This window comes from Podarcis vaucheri (genome assembly GCF_965113315.1).
Source record: "Podarcis vaucheri genome assembly, chromosome: 12".
NCBI lineage: Eukaryota > Metazoa > Chordata > Lepidosauria > Squamata > Lacertidae > Podarcis > Podarcis vaucheri.
This window is the reverse complement of record NC_138750.1, coordinates 15979860-15999138: the sequence shown is the minus strand read 5'-3', so window position 1 is coordinate 15999138 and position 19279 is coordinate 15979860. Positions and strand designations below refer to the sequence as shown.

The 19279-nt window shown below is 43.2% G+C and overlaps 1 protein-coding gene and 1 long non-coding RNA gene across 4 annotated transcripts in view; both read left to right on the top strand.

The window, feature by feature from the left end:
• The window catches only part of FYCO1 (FYVE and coiled-coil domain autophagy adaptor 1), a 62059-nt gene that overhangs the window by 18175 nt on the left and 24605 nt on the right, over positions 1-19279 (top strand). For all 3 annotated transcript variants that reach the window (XM_082192959.1, XM_082192957.1, XM_082192958.1), the window contains 5 exons: positions 6604-6697; positions 7579-10209; positions 11359-11451; positions 12665-12783; positions 15138-15305. In XM_082192959.1, the coding sequence (XP_082049085.1) occupies positions 6604-6697; positions 7579-10209; positions 11359-11451; positions 12665-12783; positions 15138-15305 (3105 nt within the window). The remainder of the gene's footprint in view (positions 1-6603; positions 6698-7578; positions 10210-11358; positions 11452-12664; positions 12784-15137; positions 15306-19279) is intronic.
• Positions 15312-18451, top strand: LOC309515383. Its single transcript, XR_014212443.1, has 2 exons — positions 15312-17417; positions 17449-18451. It is a non-coding gene; the product is annotated as an uncharacterized lncRNA (long non-coding RNA).

The following is a 19279-nucleotide window of genomic DNA, read 5'->3' as shown; positions in this document are numbered from 1 at the left end:
CCCAGCGCCACCCCCTCATCAGTCTGAGGGTGGGGAAAGCCACACCTCCAGGGTAAAGGAGGAGAAAGGGCTAGAGGATGCTGCGGGGAGCCTCAGCACCGCTCCTGGCCAAGCCGGCCAGGAGGGAAACACGCCCCTTCCGCTGCCCACCTTGCGCAGAGGGGCGAAACGCAAAGAAGTAAGGAAACGGCTGGGGGTGACTAAGTTCTTATGTTGGGGGAGGACCCAGAAGGGACCACTCCCGGATTCTGCTAGAGATTGAGGCAGACATGAACTTGTGGTTATGCACTGTAAATAGTTTTGCACCAAAATAAAACCTGTAAAAGACAGAGTCCTGCCTGGTTACTCACGAGCAACCACCATTGCCACCTGACAGCTTTAATAAAACATTTGAAGACTTTAGAATATATTAAAACTTCAGTATTTGAATTGTGGGTCAGATGAAACTTCACTTTGGTTATTATACTGATCACCCTGACTCTCCATCAATGTTCTATGAAGTCCTTCTGACGTGTCATGTCAGATGAGACCACCAGAAGGTCAGCAGAAAATAGATTTGCTTCTAGACCTAATGACTAAATTAGCAACGACACTCTTTTTAATCATGGTTATGAATTTATACAACTTGGTGTGTCGCATCCAGCTCTTGCCGCAAGATAGCATCTTCTGCTCATGTCATCTGACACGCGACAATTGAATAAAAGCTGCATTAATTCTCAGGGGCCTCCTGGGCAGTGAATAAGTTCCTCTTAATGGAAAGAAAGGTCACAACACATTTCCCCCATCATTTCCCCCTTTTATTAATAGATAGCAAATCTGTTCAAGCTTCATTATGCTGATGTTAATTTATTTTATCCAGTGGAAAAGATAACATGTCCCTCTTCGTTGCCATTTGCAGTGTATGGCCATAATTCATAAGCATAATTCATAAGCATTGTAAATAGGTCTGTGTAACTGGGGTATAATTGAAGTACTATGAATTGCATTGTCCTGCAAGTTGGAACAGCATCATCACCAACATCATTATTAACATTTAAAAAGTGGAAAAACAATTACTGGATATTCCTAAACAATTACTGGATCTAAGATCTAACTACACTGACCTAGCTGGACTTTTGAGAGGTAACGGAATACCTTACAGGTGGGAGTTCCCACAAGGCCTCTCATTCAAATATAAAGGAAAGAAGATAAAAATCAAAACGAAAGAGGATAGCCAGAAGTTCCTACACGACCACGGAGAAGACTTGCAGAAAGGAGCGGCAGCTATTTGGCCACCACCAGAGTTAGGAAAAGAGTTACCACCCTCGGATTTGGACAAAAAAGAAGACACCCAACAAGAGTAACAACAGATTGACACAGGATGTCTCTGCAGCTGTATAGTTGGAACATTAACGGCGCGAATTCCCCAGAAAAACGCAAAAGGATCTTCCATATTCTAAAGAAAGAGAATTTGGATATAATTTGCTTGCAAGAAACCCATGTGACCAGGTCACACAGGAAGGTGTTAACAAATAAAAGATTAGGCCAAGAATTTATTTCATCAGATAGAGTCAAGAAGAGAGGCGTGGTGATTTACGTCAAAGAGAATTTATCACCAAAATTTTTGTTTAAAGATGAACAAGGAAGAATCCTGGCTATTGAAATTTCGACCCAAGGAGAAAAAGTTTTGATATTAGGAATCTATGCACCAAATGAGGGGAAATCAGAATTTTATAAGAAGCTGCATGAGACACTACTGGACTATCTGGACTATTCCAACATCATTATGATGGGAGATATGAATGGGGTCGTCTCTACTTTGATGGATAAGTCACAGAATCAGAATCTGACTAAAGATGGAAGACTACCAAAAACTTTCTTTGAACTAACTGACAATATGGACCTAATTGATTTATGGAGGACGAGAAACCCCCTAGGTAAAGAAGGAACTTTCTTTTCTGAGGCCCACCTGTCATGGACAAGAATCGACCAAATCTGGGCAACTAGAGGGCTGGCACCTAAGACTACAAAAATAGAAATCTGCCCAAAGACTTGCTCCGACCATAACGCTTTGAAAATGGAAATGAGATTTACTACTGCCGATTCCTTCAGATGGAAAATGAATGACAACCTGTTAAGAGATCAAGAGATCGTAAAGAAGGCCCAAAAAACTTTAAAGGATTACTTTGAAATTAACTTGAATACCTCGGTGGAAAAAAGAATTATCTGGGATGCAAGCAAAGCTGTTATGAGAGGGTTTCTGATACAACAGAATACAATCAAGAAAAAACTTTGGAATAGTAAAAAAGACAAGATATTGGAGAAGATAAGTGATGGAGAGAAAAAATTAAGAGTGAATCCAAAATCAAAAGAGACTTTAAGAGAAATCAAATTTCACCAGTCACAATATGCGAAATTGATTAACCAAGAAGTGGAATGGAAAATCAAACAAATGAAACAAAGATCTTTTGAATCTGCGAACAAATGTGGGAAACTGCTCGCTTGGCAGTTGAAAAAGAGACAAAAATTAAATTATGTCACCAACTTAGAAGTTGAAGGGAAAAACATTCAGAAACCGGGAGAAATTAGAAGGTGTTTCCAGAAATACTTTAAAAAACTGTACACACAAGAATCCGAGGAAGCAACTGAGATAGAACAATTCTTGAAAGATAACGGCCTACCAAAATTATCTCAAGAGAAGAGATCAATCTTGAATTGTAAAATAACACAACAGGAAATCGAGGATGCCATTCAGAATATGCAACTAGGCAAATCTCCGGGCCCTGATGGACTCACCTCCAAGTATTACAGGATTTTAAAAGACTATTTGATACAACCATTAATGGAGGTTTGCAACCAGATTATGGGGGGAGGGAGGGCACCAGATACGTGGAAAGAAGCATTCATCACACTGATACCTAAAGTGGAAACTGAAAAGACTCAACTCAAGAACTACCGCCCCATCTCACTCCTAAACGTGGATTACAAAATATTTGCGGATGTTTTGGCTAACAGATTTAAAAAAGTACTAAATGAAGTAATCCATAAGGACCAAGCAGGCTTTCTCCCAGGTAGACATTTGTATGATAATACCAGGAACATTATCGATATTCTGGAACTTTTACAAACAAATATTAACACCAAAGCAGTGTTAATTTTTATTGATGCGGAGAAGGCCTTTGACAACATTTCTTGGAAATTTATGAAGAAAAACTTGGAAGGGATGGGAGTGGGAAGGGGGTTTGAGAATGGAATAGAGGCAATCTATTCAGAACAAAAAGCTAAGTTGATAGTGAACAATGTGGTGACAGAAGAACTTCATATTGAAAAAGGAACACGCCAGGGGTGCCCCCTATCCCCTCTGTTGTTTATTTCAGTCCTGGAGGTTTTGCTGAATATGATAAGGGAGGATCGGCAGGTACAAGGAATACGGGTCGGAGCGAAACAATATAAACTGAAAGCATTTGCAGATGACTTGGTTTTAACATTACAGGAGCCAGAACCTAGTACAAAAAGAGTTTTGGAATTGATTCAGAAATTTGGTCGGGTGGCGGGTTTTAAGCTGAACAAACAAAAAACTAAGGTGTTAGGGAAAAACTTGACGGTTATTGAAACAGAGGGGTTTCAGAAGGAAACAGAACTAAACATTGTTAAAAAAGTGAAATACCTGGGGGTCAATCTGTCTTCTAAGAATTTGAATCTATTTAAAGATAACTATGAAAAATGTTGGTCAGAAGTCAAAAAAGATTTAGAAATTTGGTCAAGATTGAAACTATCCTTGTTAGGCCGAATTGCAGCTATAAAAATGAACGTTTTGCCAAAAATGTTGTTTTTGTTCCAGGCCTTGCAGATTGTGGACAGAGTGGATTGTTTCGGAAAGTGGCAGAAGGACATTTCTAAATTTGTCTGGCAGGGCAAAAAGCCCCGAATAAAGTTTAAAATACTAACTGATGCAAAGGAGAGAGGGGGGTTTGCCCTGCCGGACTTAAGGTTATACTATGAAGCTGCGGCCTTCTGCTGGATGAAAGATTGGATTTTATTGGAAAATACTGATGTCCTAGATCTGGAAGGCTTTAATAATTCGTTAGGTTGGCATGCGTATTTGTGGTATGACAAGGGGAAAACACATGGAATGTTTAAAAACCATATTGTCAGAAAAGCAATATTTATGGTCTGGAAAAAATACAAAGACTTATTGGAAAGTAAAACCCCGAGGTGGATTTCACCAATAGAGGCCAAAGCTCGGAAAACATCCAATATGGAGGCATATTGGCCGAAATATTGGGAAATAATAGAAAACATTGGAGGTAATTGGAGGTTGCAGAGCTTTGAAAAATTAAAGGATAAGGTGCAAAATTGGCTACATTATGCCCAAATTAATGAGGTTTTTAAGCTAGATAAAAAAATAGGATTCCAGGTGGAAAAATCGAAACTTGAGACAGAGTTGTTAGAACCAAAGACCAAGGTAATATCGAGAATGTACAACTTGCTGCTTAAATGGAACACTCAGGATGAGACAGTTAAATCAGCCATGATAAAATGGGCTCAAGACATTGGTTACAATATTATGTCTGAGGACTGGGAAAGGTTATGGACCACCGGTATGAAGTTTACGGCATGTAATGCCTTGAAAGAAAACATTATGAAAATGGTATACAGGTGGTACATGACCCCAGTCAAGCTTGCTAAGATATACCATTTGTCTGATAATAAATGTTGGAAATGCAAGGAGGCTGAAGGGACATTCTTTCACCTCTGGTGGACTTGTCCAAGATTGAAGGCCTTTTGGGAAATGATCTATAACGAGTTAAAAAAGGTGTTTAAGTACACCTTTCCCAAGAAACCAGAGGCCTTCCTTCTGGGCATTGTCGGCCAGAAGGTGTTAAAAAAGGATAGAACTTTTTTTATGTATGCTACAACTGCAGCAAGAATTCTTATCGCCAAGCATTGGAAGACCCAAGATTTGCCCACACTGGAGGAGTGGCAGACGCAATTGATGAACTACATGGAACTGGCCGAGATGACTGCAAGAATCCGAGACCTGGGAGAAGAGGCAATGGAGGAGGACTGGAAAAAATTTAAAGATTATTTGCAAAAGTATTATAAGCTGTATGAAACATAAGACGTCGTATGATTTGGAACGTTAGCCCCAGCAATGAAATTTAATTATCTATGAAATTGCTAACATTTGTGAAAGAATCAAAGTTTAAATGGGTAAAAATGATATTTTTAGAGTAAATGGAGAATAAGAGATCTAAACTTAAATTGCAACTGAAAATATAAAGAAACACACGAAATAAGGGTATAATTTGCTGATGACTTTATTATCAAGAATGCATTATGCGGGAGATGTGGGGAAGTCCAATGGAAATTTGAAATAAGCTGTTGAAATGGATGTGATTTTCTGTTCTTTTTCCTTTTTTTCTTCTATTCTGCTTTTTCTTTCTGTTCTTTTTGTAATTTGGAAAAATGTAATAAAAATTATTATAAAAAAAAAATAAAAAGTGGAAAAACAAGATTCAAATAATATTTTTTTTAAAAAGAGCAGATCCAACTTAACCCCCCTAAAAGAAAAACAGGAAATTAAGATGCAAAAGCCTGGAAGACCAAGAATGTTTTTGCATGGTGCCCCAAAGCAGAGAATGATGACTCTAGGCATGCCTTGCTGAGAAAGCATTCCATAAATGGGGAGCCACCACTGGAAAAGCCCTGGCTGCTGAATTGTGCAGCAGCTGCAGTTTCCAAGATGTCTTCAAAGCAGCCCCACATACAACACATTGCATTTTATTTACCTATATCAGGGATGGGAACATCTGGTCTGCAGGTTGAATGTGACTCTCCAGGCCACTCAGTTCAGCCCTTGGTCCCTCTCCAGGCCACAGTAATCACTGGCCCTGCTCTCTTCCCTCCTCAAGTGCTTTTGCCTGGCTGGACTGTGCCCTTGAACTGCAGTAATGCCTTTTGCTTTCCTGGATGGCAGAGCGTGTGTATAGAAACTGCTGACTTATACTTAGCCAGAATGTAGCCTGCTGTAAGAGTCACATCAGTTGCCCTGCCTACCTTTTGTACATTTCCACCCACCATTGGCACAAGGCCTCCAAATAGTCGATCACAAAGGAATCTGCACCTTTGGGATGAACCCTTATCAGTATCTACCCTCAGTTTCTATGCCCCTATACACCAAGGACTTCGATTTAAAACCTCATCACAAAAATAGAATAAATTATCATGTAAACTCTGATTTCCCCAGCAGTTTGGAACCAGCAGCACAAATGCAAATTATTGCCCTGCTTCTGAAGAGCATTCAGGCTCAGCTTTTGTAGAATTTGAGGGTCAGTTCCTCTCTGTTCCATTATTGTATGTACAAATTTGATGCTTTGATGGTGTAGTCCAGGAAGTTCTCTTGTTTTGCTGGAACAGAGGGGAAGAAAGTCCATGTATAGTGCTGCTAGGCAGAAAGCAGCACCTCACATTGTAACGGGGGGTAATAATGCCAAGCCAGAGCAAACGGAGGGATGTGCTTTTAGTAGATAATTTCAGGGCGGAAGCTGTTCAAAATATGTGCATGATGGCAGTGGTGGTTTCTTACTTTCTAAAATAATTAAAACCCTCTTCCATTTGCAGGAGAACATTGCCTTCATTTGGCTCCTCAGCTTACCAGTGGAGGCCTCCAAGCCGCACTTCAAGCATGAGTAGTTTGGTGAGCAGCTATTTGCAGGTAATTATATTGACAAATGACTACATGTGCAACTGTGGCGATCACACAGGGTCCCCGGACGTTTGATGGTCTATTGATCCCTGTGCCACCACTGTGATTGCCTCTTCGCTGCCACCAACCCATTTCTCTTAGGTACACACGGAGTCCAGACAGTTGTTAACATTAACAAATAATCAAATTTATTTTTATAGGCATGAACAAGTTTATGGTTTCAGTTATTTTTTCTTGTCAGTTACTTAAATCTTAGTTCCTTTAATGTCCTATACATCCCTAAAAACTTCAAACTGATTATCCCAACTAACTATCTGACTCCACCTAACAATTCCTCTCACTCCCACACAACACAACTCGACTAACCCACAGACTTATCCTCCCTCTTCCTTCTCCAACTCCCCAACTCTCAACTAACTTCCACACAACACCGACTCTAACTCTAACTCCTCCTATCAGTTTCTCTCTCCCCAATCACATCACACTCATTTAACCCTTTCCTTATGACCCACCTAGGAGGCAAACGCCACAGCAACATTTCCTTATAAGAGCAGCAATAGTGCTCCTGTTAGTCTTCCTTATGTGTAATGACCCCTTACCATTAGACTGAACATACGAAGGGGAAATTACGGTAGAATCCACTTGATGTTATTTTTCTAATTGGTCACCTGAGAGGAACTCACTCTGTGTTCCTCATTTAGCTGCATGCCATTGTAAGTTGATGCAAATAATAGCCCTACTGTTCTGGTTTAATTGTATATTGTGATGATTTCCCAGCCAGAGGCTTCTTCATACTAATCTGAGGTGGATTCCAAATGCTGAATATACAATATATACCAAAGAGGCATCTCTTCTTCTAACTAAAACCATTTTTCTTCTGATTTTCTTAGACCCAAGAGATTCCCTCCAGCCCCAATGGGAATAGCTTTTTAACTGCTGAGCCTCTTGAGGGCCTTGATGAGCTACACGTGGAGCTGGACCAGGCAGAACTGCGGCAGAAAGAACTGCAGGGTCGGACCCAGCATCTAGAAAAGGAAAACCAGGAGCTCCAGGCGGCCATCAGCTTTGAGAAGCAGCAAGCGCAAACAGAAAGAGAGAAGAGCAGGAATATCAGCGAGGAGAACTCCAGGCTAACGAAAATGCTGGGGGAGGTGGAGAAACAGCGTGAGATCTCCCACTGCACTCAGGACACCATTCAGGACCTCCAGAAGTGCCTGCAGACATTAGAACTGAATGCCGTTGAGAAGCAAAAAGACTACTGTGCAAGGCTGGAGGAACTGGAGTCTGGGAAAAAGGATTCTGACTCAAAGCTTCTTCTCTCGAACCAAGAGCTGGAAGCTGCAAGGGCTTTGGTGTCCACGAAGGATGTCCGTATCAGTGAGCTTCTGGCCAAATTGCAGTCAGGAGAGCAGAAGAATGAAGAGCTTGTCGCCAAAGCCAATGCTCTAATGAATGAAAAGGCACAACAAGCCACCAGTCAGTTTGAGTCTGCACTGAAGATTGAGGATTTGCTGAAGAAGCTTAATGAAGCGGAAGAGGCAAAGGCCAATGCTGAGGAGTTAAATAATAAACACCTTTCTCTGCTTAAGATCGCAGAAGAGCAACTCCAGTTAAAGGAGGAGGCACAGAAAGAGTTTGAATCAAAACTGACGAACCTCACTGTCAACTGCAAGGAAGAATCTGAAAAGCTTTGTGGTGATCTGGAAACTATGGCAACTAAAATGGCAGACCTTCAGAAGGCATTAACAGCAAAGGGCCATGAGGTGGCTGATCTTCAAATCCAGTTGAAAGGTTTGTTGGATTCCATAAAATCCTTGGAAAAAAGCCTTGAAGAGGAAAAGAAAGAGAAGACAAAACTTGAGGGTTTGGTCACGCTTACAAAAACAACAATGGAAGAAGAAGTAAAAAACACGATGGAGCAACTTGGACTTAGGGAAATTCAGCTTTCAAAACTAAGTCAAACAGTGAAGAGCTTAGAAGAGCAAAAGAGAGAACTTATTTCTGAAAGAGAGCATCTCAGAAAGACAATAGAAAGAATGGAGGAACAGGCCACAGAGCAAAGCTCCTCACTGAGAATGATCTCTGAAGGAAACGAGAAGCTCAAGTCTCAGAATGCAAAGCTGCAGCAAACCAATCAGAAGCTAGAAGCGAAGCAAAGAGAGTTGGATGCTTCTCAATCTTCTCTGGAGGCTGAGGTTGCCAGACTGAGAGCCTCCGAGAAACAGCTCCAAAGCCAGATTGAAGATTCTGTGGTGTCTGTGGATGAAAAGGAGAAGAAACTCCGGGGACAGAACAAGCTGCTGGATGAAAACCTGCAGAATGCCACAAGGCAAAACCAAGTTCTGGGAGAAAAGCTGGATGCCCTGCAGGCTGATTACCAAGAACTGAAAAAAAGTGAAGAAGCTGCCAAAGAGTCCTTAACTGCGCTGCAGACAGAGCTCCAGAACACCAAAGAGCATGGCCTGCAGGTGGAAAAGAGCCTGTCCTCCTCAAGGGAATATGAAGGATCTCTGAAGTTGCAGCTCAAAGAGAAAGAGGAAGCATTACAAGACTTGGAGAGCCAGTGCAAGGAGCTACAAGGACAGTTGGAGAGGTGCAGGAAAAAGATGGAAGCCCTGGAGGCAGAAAAGGCAAAAGCAGAAAAAACCTGCCTCCATCAGACAAAGGTGATTGAGTCCCTTGTTTCTGAGAAGGCTTCTGTGGAGAATGCCCAGTTGGAACAGGCATCTTGTCAGGAGAGAGAAGCCAAAGAACTGGCTTCAAGACTGGCCCTTTCGGAGGAACAGTTGCGTCTCAACCAGGCAGAGGTCTTGAGACTTCAGGAGGAAATGGTGGACCTTCAAGCCAAGCTTCGACAGGCAGCAGCAGAGCAGCAGAAGCTGCAAGAAGAGTTGGATGTTGGAAGGGCTGTTCTGAGCGAGCAAAAGACCCTGGCCCAGCAACTGAAAGAGCAAGGCGAAGTCCTCAACAGAAAGCACGTGAAGGAAATGCTTCAGTGTCGCCAACGAGAGGAAGTGCTGCAAAAGAAGTGGGACCAGGAAGCCCAGCAGAAGGTGGAGCTGGAGGAGAACGTGCTGAGCCTCACAGAGGAGCTGTCCAAGGCCAAGCAGTATTTGGAAGCAGTTAATGCAGAAAACGTGGAGATCAAAGACCTCCTCCACAGGACCAACACGGACATGGCTGAGCTTGGCATTCAGATCTGCAGTCTGACATCTGAAAAGGCAGAAGCAGAAGAGAAACTGTCCCAGCTCATGGAGGAACTCAGAACTGCCAAGGATAAAGCCACCAGAGAACGTGAGGAGCTTCAGCTTGATCTCTCAAGACTCACTCAGGAGAAACAGGAATTGGAAAGCAAACTGGAAGAGTCTAGGGTTTGCAACGCAGCTCTCCCTAGCCTGCAAACTCAGCTGGAGATGGCAGAGAAGCATCACCAGAAGCTGCAAGAGACCAGCAAAGAGGAGCTGTCTGCAGTCAAGTTTCAACTGAGCACAGAAATCATAAACCACCAAACAAAACTTAAGGTAAATTAACGTAAACAAGTCCTCGTTGCTAAAATAAGACCCTGCACACACTTTCCTGAGAATGTATCCTGTTGATTTCAGAAGCACTTCTGATTAGACCTGTGTAATGGTTGTATTGGGTTGCAGGTGGCATTGTAGGTTAAACCACAGAGCCTAGGACTTGCCAATCAGAAGGTCGGCGGTTCAAATCCCCACGACAGGGTGAGCTCCCGTTGCTCGGTCCCTGCTCCTGCCCACCTAGCAGTTCGAAAGCACATCAAAGTGCAAGTAGATAAATAGGTGCCGCTCCAGCGGGAAGGTAAACGGTGTTTCTGTGCGCTGCTCTGGTTTCCCAGAAGTGGCTTAGTCATGCTGGCCACATCACCTGGAAGCTGTACGCTGGCTCCCTCGGCCAATAAAGCAAGATGAGCGCCGCAACCCCAGAGTCGGCCATGACTGGACCTAATGGTCAGGGGTCCCTTTACCTTTAATGGTTGTATTATAGTGTCATGGTTATGAGAATCCTCCTCAAATGAAGAATTAAAAGCATTGAAAACTTGCAATCCAAATTTGTCGCTGCCACCGCCCAGGCTCTGTGGAATGCCAGAGCTGCTGCTGCATCTGTAGCCTGGCCACTCACAGCAGTTCAATTTGGGGTGGTAGGCAGATTGGGCCCAATCCCTGTGCCAGATCCAAGCTGGCACAGCGACTGGGCCTGAGGTATGGAGAATAGTGGGGAGGGGAAATGCTTCTCTCACCAGGTATCCCTGCATATTGGCCCCACCACCTCCACTCCTGGAGTCTGCACATTTAGCATGAAGGCCTGGAAAGGACTTCACAGCATGTTTTGGCTGAATCTGTCTAAACGCCGCCCCCATTATCAACCCTTGTCTTCTCAGCGTTCCGTTCCTGATCGCGACCTGGGTATCAAAGCATATTCAGCGGCGCATCCTTAGAAGCTCAGTTTGACACTCCCTCTGAAACACACACACACATACACACATTCTTTTGAATATTTACAAAGGGTGATCATTAGCCTCGGATTTATTAAAGCATGTGGCTTTAAGAAGGGGAGGAACCGTGTAACTCTTTGTTTTGACAAACGGATAACTTCTCTTTAAAAATAATAATAATAATCAACGCTGATGTGTGTTTTATGGGTCCTGCCAGGCTCTCAGTGAAGACTGCGAAAAATTAAAGCAGGAAGTTGAAGAGCAAAGCCAGCAAGCACATGTTGCAAAGGAAGCACTCAAAGAACTGCAGGTTGGTCCATGATCTGATTGAAATAAGAAACTCACTGAAGCAACTCTCTCTCTCTCTCTCTCTCTCTCTCTCTCTCTCTCTCTCTGAGGCCGACAGTATGCTTCAATGGTGAATATGCGCTGACACTTAACAGACAGGAACCTGAATACAGCAAAAGTGGGTGGGGTGAAACTACGGCCAAGATACAGAGATGCAAGCCAGCATGTTCTGTCCTTGCATACATATTTTTAAAAAACAAATAATATGCCCTTGAACCCTGTTTCCAAGCTGCATAGAACTTGGCATATCATCTCCTTATGCATATAGATCACCCTGTAACACCATCACCCTGCCATTACCCCAGGGTCCAGCTTGTTTCCTTTTGCCCAAACACTGGAAAATCAGAGACTGCAGCACGAATATAGCCATCTGGATTTTAGCTTTCCAAACTCAATCCACTGAGTTTTTAGTTTGTGTTTTAATTGTGTTTTGACTATTTTGTACACTTGATTGTAGCTAAAGGGGCAAAAAGCGTTTTTTTACAGAATTGTTATAGTTTTTATTGTTTTATACAGTCATACCTCGGGTTGAAGTTGCTTCAGGTTGAGCGCTTTGGGGTTGCACTCTGCAGCGACCAGGAAGTAACCGAATGCGTTACTTCCGGGTTTCGCCGCTCGCGCATGCACAGATGGTCAAAATGGCATCACGCGCATGCACGGAAGTAGCAAATTGTGACCCACGGACACACAGACGCGGGTTGCGTTTACTTCAGGATGCAAACTGGGCTCTGGAACGGATCCCATTCATATCCAGAGGTACCACTGTATTGTGTTGAATGTATTTTTAAAATTGCTTTATCAGTTCATAAAACTATAACAATTCTTTTTTAAAAAACCTGTAAAAACATGTTGCTCTGTCATGGGGTGTCCATTAGTTTGTGTTCTACCTATAGCCCTTGGATTACACAGCATCTCTACTTCCACTGTTGGTGATTACTGAGATGTGGTTACTTAGATATAGCTTCTGCTGGCCATTTGGGGGAAATACAGGAAAATTGTTACTTAGAAAATCTCTAAGGCTTTGGTGATAACAAAAGGTTAACACTTTGAATATACCCTGCAACCACATCCATGCAGATCTCAGTTAGCAAATTTATTAAAGATTCTGAATGGAATCTGAAAAGCCTTTTATACATCTTTTTTATTATTTACCTTTTTAAAAATCATCTTCCTAGGCTGTGAAAAGAGATCTGTGCACGGAATTGGACCTGGCCATGGATCAGGTGACAGAGTACAAAGCAGCCCAGCAAAAAAGAGATGAGGAGGTGACACAGCTTAAAGAAGACCTAAAAAGGTAGAAACTTTGTTTATCCTGTTGTTTTTTATATAAAAAGTTTTAAATCTTGCAAAGAGAGCTGATGTAGCGTAGTGACCAATTAGAGGCTAAGCTACAAATCAGAAAGTTCTCCGTTAAATCTTTTTGCCCTGAATTCGCTCAGTGGCCTTAGGCAAGCTGCTATTGCTTAACCTCAACCTCACCATCATTGGTACGGGAGGATATTACCGTATTTTTCTGTGTATAACACGCCCCCCTGTATAACACGATCCCTATTTTGGGGGGCTACAATTTTAGAAAGTGGGGGGAGACGGCCAAGAGTTGTTCAGCTTTTGGGGGGAAGGATTGCCCCCAAAGTTGTTGAGTTTTTTTGGGGGGGATGCCCAAAGCTTTTCAGGTATTTGCGGGGGGGTGTGTGCCAAAAAACACTCACCCGGCTGATAAACGCTACCAAACATGCAGAAGAAGCAACAGAGCGTCTGCCGGCGAGCTGAAAGCAGCCGGCATTCACACGCCCAACTGCCGCAGCGCTAGCCAATCCACAGCAGCAATCTCAGCAGACTCCATTCTCCCACCCAATCACAGCTGACCAGCTATGACTCATGCCTGCAACCATTCGCCAGCACCAGAAAAATCACTATCCGTGTAAAAGACTACCCACCCCCAATTTTTATCCTTCTTTTACAGTTTAAAAAACCTTGTCATTTTTTTTATATATAGTTTTTTATTAGGTTTTTTTTAACATATCATTCTCAACAGTAATTAAACATACTTTTACATCTTATTCAAATTTTTGACTTCCATCAATCCTGTCTGAAAACTTTCCAATCTAATCTCTCAGTATGCATTTCTTATCTTCCCTATTACATTTCAAACTCATAACCAATGTCTCTATCTTTTTTTACTTTGTAACACTTCATGTATTTCTCCTTACAAAACTTCTTGTAGTCCTACTAGCGTAATTTGATGAATACAGTTGCTCTTCAAATAATTCATATACTTCTTCCAATCTTCTGTAAATCTCTGGTCCCTCAGGTTTCGAATCCTTCCTGTCATTTTGTCTAATTCTGCATAGTCCATTAATTTCGTCTGCCATTCTTCTTTCGTCGGAATTTCTTCTTGCTTCCATTTCTGGGCTAACAATACTCTTGCTGCATATAAAAACATATAAAATGTTTGTTGCATATAAAAACAATTTAACATCTTGCCTATTAATGTCCTGACCTATAATACCAAGTAAAAATGCTTCTGGTTTTTTAAAAAAATGTATATTTCAACATCTTTTTCATCTCATTATATATCATTTCCCAGAAGTTCTTTACTTTTTTACATTCCCACCACATATGATAAAATATTCCTTCTTTTTCTTTACATTTCCAACATTTATTATTTGTCTTATACATTTTAGCTAATTTCACTGGTGTAATATACCATCTAAGGGATGCGGGTGGTGCTGTGGGTTAAACCACAGAGCCTAGGACTTGCCAATCAGAAGGTCGGCGGTTCAAATCCCCGTGACGGGGTGAGCTCCCATTGCTCGGTCCCTGCTCCTGCCAACCTAGTAGTTCGAAAGCACGTCCAAGTGCAAGTAGATAAATAGGTACCGCTCCAGCGGGAAGGTAAACGGCGTTTCCGTGCGCTGCTCTGGTTTGCCAGAAGTGGCTTAGTCATGCTGGCCACATGACCCAGAAGCTGTACGCCGGCTCCCTCGGCCAATAAAGCGAGATGAGTGCCACAACCCCAGAGTCGGCCACTTCTGGACCTAATGGTCAGGGGTCCCTTTACCTTTAATATACCATCTATACATTGTCTAATACACAGAAAAGTATGGAAATACCGGTTTATCTTTCAGCATGGGTGGGCAACCTCCGACCCATGGGCCTAATTTGGTCCACCAGACATTTCCATTTGGCCCACCAGGCCATTTTGGTCAAGCCACGCTCACCTGCCCTACACCTGATGTCATAGCACTTTGAGGCCCACCTAGCAGCTGATTGTCAGGACTCTGCAGGGCTCTCCACAAGCGCCAACAAAAAGCTGGCTCCTGGTGTTTGAGGAGACCCCAGCACAGCAACAGCTGGGATTTGCAGCACAAAGAATAAGACTCCAGATCTAAAAAGTCTAATATGTGGAAATTAATCCCCCCCCCCCCCGATGAAAAACAAGCTCTCTCCTCCACGGCTAGCATTATTGTTTTTTTGAAAACCTGCCATGGTTCTAATGATTCATTATATGCTCTTGAGAATGAAGGGAAACTAGAAACAATGTTGTGATATAGCTGTGCTGTGTGGGAAAGACATTAATCATAGTACTAATTGAGGTATGACTGAGGTCAGGAATGGTTAAAGATTATAGATATATATATATTTAAGGGCTCAAATGGAAGTCAACAAAGCAAATGAGCAAATTCAAGACTACTGCGAGAAACTCAGCAAGACGAGAGCAGACCAAGAAAGCAACGAAAGGAAATTACTGGCTGAACTCGATGACCTAACAAGAACAAAGCAGTTCCTTGAAGAACGGTTAATTGAACTTCTCAGGTTGGTAGCTTTATCGTTAAATATTTCTAACCTGGATGGAAAAATCTTGTCTTTTGATCCCTGCCACGTTCTGCAGCAGAACTAAAGAAAAAATTACAGTGTAAGCCTAAACAAGCAAAATCAGAAGTAACTCCTACTGAGCTCAGTTGGTTTTACTCCTTAGCAAATGGTGTTTAGGATATTAGGATAATCATGATTGTGGTCTTTTGTGGAATGCTGGAAGTGACAGACTTTCCAAACCCTTCCCCAAGTGTAATACTTCAACCACAGCTCCAAGGAAGTAAGACGTTATTTAGGAACGGTCTTTGCCTCCTTGGGCCTGCAGTGGTTCAAACTTTTGACCTTCTCCATAACTCACTATGAAGACCCACTTGCTGGATCACAGCAGTTCCTGGCAGGGCAAGAAACGCTGTTACTGAGTAATGCCTTGCAGCCCTAAGGCTGTTAAAGATATGGCTATGATACCGTTCTACCTTTAGAAAAGCCAGAGTTGTTACTTGAGCCCTAGGTGCTCAGAAGACATGATGGCAGCAGCGCTGGTAGGAAGTATTCTCTGATAGGAAATATTATCAAGATACTGCAGGTTGCACCCTCACTGAGGGTTGGCACCACCATGTGGTTGAAGGCAGCAGTTAAGGGATCCAAAAACCCTTCAGGCAATTTGCTTTCTGTTAGCAGAGAGAATCTGTGTGTGTCCCCTTGGCTATTGCTGTTGCAGTGTCTGATTTCCCCTTCCTTGGCTTGTCATAATTGAAACTTGAGTTCCAGTGGAGGGAGGGACTTCAAAAAAAACATTGAAAGCAGCAATTTTGCCTTTAAACCACAAGGTGGCGCTCATGTCCCAACCTGTGGTCACCTGTTGCTTGAAATCTCTTTCACATGTAAGATTTATTTGATTTAGTATTTTTTGACATAGAATTTTAAAAACCAAAGCTCCATGTGGTTCCAGTGTAAGCGTAGAATATTGTGCAGCAGGGGCTTACTCCGCTCTTCTCAAATGCTAGTGGATTATTTGCATGGAGCTCCTCATTCACATCAATGCCCTGTAGAGTTTTAGATCAGCCAGTGTTTCTGATCCAGTGATCTTCTGCAGGCGATGGAAGCTCCCACGCTTCCAATGCCCCCATTCACTCCAGTGGAAGGGGGGGAAATACATATGCTCATTTCTTCGTCATTTCACCATTAATATCAAAGGTGAAACTAACTCAGGAAATCAACATAAATTGCCTACCTTCATGCAAGCTACTATTCAGTTTCCTGGTGAAATCCAGTGAAGATCAGCTCTCCAAAGCTGCTGTTTGCATTTCAGGGCAAGCTTCCCTTAGCAACAATCAGTGCTCCCCTCGAAATGCGAACAGCAGCTTCAGAGAGGGGTTGTCGCAGGGAAGGATAGTTAAATGTCCCCCTCCACTCCCCATGGTCCTGAGGCTGCTCAAGCTTCTCTATGCCTGCACGAAAACAGTACAAGTTAATTGCATTTGTGCAATCCTTAATAAGTAAGGAAAAAGGGACGCAGGTGGAGCTGTGGTCTAAACCACTGAGCCTCTTGGGCTTGCCGATCCAAAGGTCGGCAGTTCGAATCTGCTCAATGGAGTGAGCTCCTGTTGCTCTGTCCCAGCTCCTGCCAACCTAGCAGTTCAAAAGCACGCCAGTGCAAGTAGATGAATAGGTACCGCTCCGGTGAGAAGGTAAACGGCATTTCCATACGCTCTGGTTTCCATCATGGTGTCCTGTTGTGCTAGAAGTGGTTTAGTCATGCTGGCCACATGACCTGGAAAGCTGTCTGTGGACAAATGCCGGCTCCCTCAGCCTGAAAGCGAGATGCGCACCGCAACCCCATAGTCGCTTTTGACTGGACTTAAATGTCCAGGGGTCCTTTACCATTACCTTTACCTTTTTTAATATGTAACTAATCTTCTTAAAAGTAAGGCTTCTCTGAAGCTAATTTTTGTTGTTGTTATTTAAGGGAAAAATATGAGTAAAAAATTGGACAAAAGGTAGCTCATCTATGTACAGTGGTACCTCCAGTTGTGGATGGGATCTGTTCTGGAGCTCTGATCGGATTCCGAGGTTTTTGCAACTGGAGGTGCCTGTTCTGCACATGCGCACAGTGTGGTAGAGCGCTTCTGCACATGCGTGCGAGGTGAAACCCGGAAAAATACTTCTGGGCTTGCCACGTGCGTATCCCGAAGTATACGTACGCATAAGTAGAGGTACCACTGTATTGTGAAGTGATACCTAGTGTTACATCTATGGCTCAAGTACTAATTCAGCAGGAACAGCATGACCTCTGGCTCTTTGCAGCCTCTGCAAAAAATCTAGCAGTGACCATAGAAAAAAGCAGTCTGGGCCATGGAAAATGCAACCAAGCCCTAGTGCATGAGCCGCAGATCTGATCCAGCCAAAGGGCTGGATCCAAAGCTCCCACAGACAACCCACAGGCCATTTTGACAGGTGGTCGAGGCCCGCCCTCTGTCAATCACCCAGCATCACCACGACATCTGGTGACTCAATTTCAAAGGAAAGGATCAGGAGCACACTCTGAAGTGTACTCCTGATTTGTCCTTTACTTCAAAAAGTGACCCCTTTTTAAATTTGGCACTGCTGCAGCTTGAAGTTCCCAGCCCGTGACATCACCCAGGAAAGATGGGGCTGGTTTGGAGGGGTCCAGCTTCTGAGGACCATGGGCCCACCACTGCCCTAGTGTTTCCTGGAAAAAAATTGTGGGTTTCCGATTCTAATGGTGGAGCATAGCTAAGGCCACCTGCTCCTAAATCTTTGCGCTGGCCAGTTTGCTTGTATCACTAGCTCAACACAGCTCCAGCACGAATATGACCCCAGGGTTTGTGGTGAGGCCAATAGTGCACCCCATCTGAGAAACTTTACTCATTTATGTTCTCATTTACTTTGATGATGGCATTTAGAAGAACTGGCGACTTGCAAACTGAACCATCTTTGTTTCTGTTTCCTGTGCAACTGTGGTAGATTCTGTGCAATGTAATGTTCTCTCGGCAGTGGCATCACACCTTGCTTCTTGATGATACATCTTCACCACATATTTTGCAATTACTTCAGCACTTGTTAAGTCCTGTGGCTTGTGGGTCACACTTGACATTTTAAACCACAGAGAAATACACTCCCCCCAACATTATCTAGCACAGAAGGCCTAAATAGATTTGAGCAATGCATGTTTAATAAGTCTCCCTTTCATACATGTGTGTAGTTTTTGCTCATCTTTACAGGTTTAGCCTCCCTAATTTATTCCCACTTTCCTGGAAATAAGTCCCATTGAAACTAGTGTGACTTGATTCCAAGTAAACATGCACGCGGTTGCACTTTAGTTGTTGTTGTCTGAAGGTCTGAAATGGTATAAAAGTCTGAAATGGTATAAAGATGGGAGATTTCAACCTTTTTGACATTTGTAATCATTAAAAGGTAAAGGTACCCCTGCCCGTACGGGCCAGTCGTGTCTGACTCTAGGGTTGTGCGCCCATCTCACTTAAGAGGCCGGGAGGCAGCGCTGTCCGCAGACACTTCCGGGTCACGTGGCCAGCGTAACAAGCTGCATCTGGCGAGCCAGCGCAGCACACGGAAACGCCGTTTACCTTCCCGCTAGTAAGTGGTCCCTATTTATCTACTTGCACCCGGGGGTGCTTTCGAACTGCTAGGTTGGCAGGCGCTGGGACCGAACGACGGGAGCGCACCCCGCCGCGGGGATTCGAACCGCTGACCATACGATCGGCAAGTCCTAGGCGCTGAGGTTTTACCCACAGCGCCACCTGCGTCCCTTTGTAATCATTACTTGATCATAATTATGAGTCTATTTCACATGTTATTGGTATGTGTTACTAACATGCCCTGTCTTCCTACTAAAACTGTAACGTTTAAAACCATCTCACTGTAGGAACCATAATGGCCCTGGCTCTCTAGTGCTGTGGTTCATCTGTTTAAAACAAAAAAAAAACACTTTAAGA